Source organism: Armigeres subalbatus, chromosome 3 (assembly GCF_024139115.2).
Source record: "Armigeres subalbatus isolate Guangzhou_Male chromosome 3, GZ_Asu_2, whole genome shotgun sequence".
NCBI classification, from domain to species: Eukaryota; Metazoa; Arthropoda; class Insecta; order Diptera; family Culicidae; genus Armigeres; species Armigeres subalbatus.
Window position 1 is genome coordinate 205164512 of NC_085141.1, and position 2943 is coordinate 205167454.

At 38.8% G+C, this 2943-nt stretch overlaps 1 protein-coding gene across 1 annotated transcript; it reads right to left on the minus strand.

Moving 5' to 3' along the window:
• Positions 1-1680: 1680 nt before the first annotated feature.
• On the minus strand, positions 1681-2943 carry LOC134224245 (uncharacterized). The gene is made up of 2 exons (XM_062703570.1): positions 2685-2943; positions 1681-2447 (listed from the first exon to the last, which is right to left on the minus strand). The coding sequence occupies exons 1-2, from the start codon at positions 2914-2916 to the stop codon at positions 1984-1986; spliced, it is 696 nt and encodes a 231-aa protein (XP_062559554.1). The 5' UTR covers positions 2917-2943; the 3' UTR covers positions 1681-1983.

Below are 2943 nucleotides of genomic sequence, written 5' to 3' on the forward strand. Positions count from 1 at the left end.
ATAAAGCATTCGTTTCAACTTATAATACTATGACTCTAAACAATACAAATGATAATTCATTTAAACACTTCACTTTCAATTTAGAAAACACTTCATGTGTATCAATCAACCATAATGGAAATTAGTACGTACCATAATGGAAATTAGTACCGTGCTGTGCCCTTATTCCGTTCACCTAAGACAATGCGCTATGTCTAAAAGCTCTAAAAATACCCGTTTAGTATTTTGAAGCTGCAATTTCGCTACATAGTGTCATTTGATATATACAATTGAAATAAAATATGTTGGGATGCATTCATAGACTTAGGCTCCACTAGTGAAAAAAACATTGACAAATTATGTGGTCCTAATTCCAATCATCTGAAATGGCATTGTTCCTAATTCCGTTCATTCGTGTTCCTAATTCCAATCACCCGAAAAACATTTGATTTCTTGAAGATGCTAATACCAGGCATCATTTTTCTCACAAATCCATCTTTTCATTTACTATAATATTGCAAATAAAAAGCTTAAAATGTAATTTCCTTCCAAATTTAAAATACAATGAATGATATTTCCTTAGTATAGCCAAGTTGACTGTTTTTTGACTGGCCAGATACTATTCCTTATCGGAGTTTTACACTTTAACCTCAACATAATTTTGACTAGAGCCTGGATACTAGACCTTTAATTCTGACCTGAACCTTCCAAAACAATGTCTCTGTTCGTTTGGAATTGTTCGTACCACTGTTTCGTTGAAATTGAATATTCTTGAAAGTTCCTGTTCTTTATAGTACCGGATAACCCTACTTCTACGAAGTATTCACGCATTTCGGTAAAACATAACCTTATTTGCATCTGAGAGAGGGCAGTGTTTTTTTTTTTATAGAAATTCGCCAAGAAATTTCCGGATAAAGCTTTTAAACAAGAACACCACAATTATGGATTGTGCTGTTTAAAACTGTCTGTATTCTCCGGAAACCCTTTCTTAACATTGTCCAGCATTCACTTTATAAATCATCATTAAATCATCAACTGAAAAAACTGTATTTTCCCGGCACGAGTTGAAAAAGGTCCCATAACCTGTCGTTAACGGAATTCCTTTCGGTCTGCCTGCTTGTGGGATAGAATTTCAAATATTCACCATTCACCACTCATATGGCTTCATGTACGATGTACCTTTTCTTGCTCATAGATTAGATTATAAAACACAGAACTTTCGGAATCCATCCTCCAAACCCAATGAACGGAATAAGGAACGAGTAGATTTAGAGGTACCCTTATTCCGGTCAAGATATTTTTCACTTTTCACCATTTTCTATCGAGAAAATACAGGCAACAATTTGGTAATACGCTATAATGTTACCTGTTTTGTCTTGTTATGCTGCTGTGTTTGAAATCCAGGACATATTTTCACTTGTAAATGCTTAAATATTATGACAGACGTTCTTAGCAAGTGGGTTAAAGAAAACAGTCAAAATGGCGCTCGTAGTGACGGCCAACAAATTTTGTTTAAATTTTCACTATTAATCGCTAAAAATGACGCTGGTTTTTATTTCATTTCATGCATACATAACCATAGAAAAGTATAAGGATATTTTTCTGCTATTTGTAGACAAAAACTCTTTATTATTTATCATTTTGTCTTGCGTGAACGGAATTAGGCGCTGATTGGAATAAGGGCACAGCACGGTACTTTGCCGTACGCTTTCGCTTCGATCGTCGAACAGGAGTAGAGCCCATAGGAGCTTCCGAACGCTTCCGTTTTCTTCTCTTCCGTGAATCATCTTGCTGTGTCTCCGAGAACCCTTCGAATACTTCTTCGTGACTGCCAGCAGGCAGCTCTCCATTGCACTTCGTAAGAGAAACGGTTAGGTTTGGTTTCGTTAGCATACGGTCAGTCGCTAGTCGCAGCTGGTCGCGATGAGCCATTAGGCGAACGTTTCCAGTTTCCACCTGCATCTTCATCGTCCAAGTCTTCCGTTCGCATCCGATTCAACAAGTCTACGATGTGTTCTTCCAGTTCTGCTGATTCGGTGTGTCAATTGAATTAACTGTTTCTCGTTGCATATTTTTTAACTTAAAGCATTTTCGCTTGATATGGCCCTTTACCCCGCAAAAATTGCAAGTCATGTCTGCATAGTTTGGTTTCTGTCTCCACTCCCAAGGGGGAAATTTTTCTGTTTGCCTCCAACTCTGGTTTCTGATTCTGCTATTGTCATCATATTGTCGAACATACGGTTTATGACCCAGCCTATCCTTCACCGACACTCTAGGTGAATTACCCGGATCTCTGCTACTGCCTGCCCTCGCTGCGTTGTAGGTTGCCAACAATTTTCTAGCAGTAACTCCGACTCTAGCCGACGGAGACAGTTGCGCCAAGTAAGCTATTTGGCCACAATGACCATCATCATTATTCAAATTTTTGGAGTTTTTCCCTGCTAGCTCCCATGTTGCAATTATTTTTTCTGCTGTCGAAAGGGTGAGCTTTTCCTCATTCAATAACCGCTCCCGGAGTGACTTTTCTCTGACCCCTGCTAAAATTCGATCCCTTATAGCCAGTTCCTTGAAATCTCCAAAGGAACAGAATTCGGCTTGCAATTTGACAGAGAGGACGAAATCTTCGACCGTCTCGTCTGGCTGTTGAATTCGGTTATTAAATTTCAACCTTTGAATTAAGTCAGATTCAGTCTTGTCTAACCTACCACGAAGTTTCTCTATCATGTCCTCATAGGACACCGTTGTCAAATTATTTGTCGGGGACAATAGTTTTAGCTCGTGGTAAATCACGGGACCACCAAGCGTTATAAAGCATGCTCTTCTAGCATCTGGAGTCACGTTATTGTATGAGAAATAAAACTCTAAGCGTTCTACCCATTCACCAAAACGTGTGCCCTTGCGGTAGGGTTCAATTATTGTACTCATGTTCACAGCCATTTCTATTGTAATTTCAACCAAGCAGTC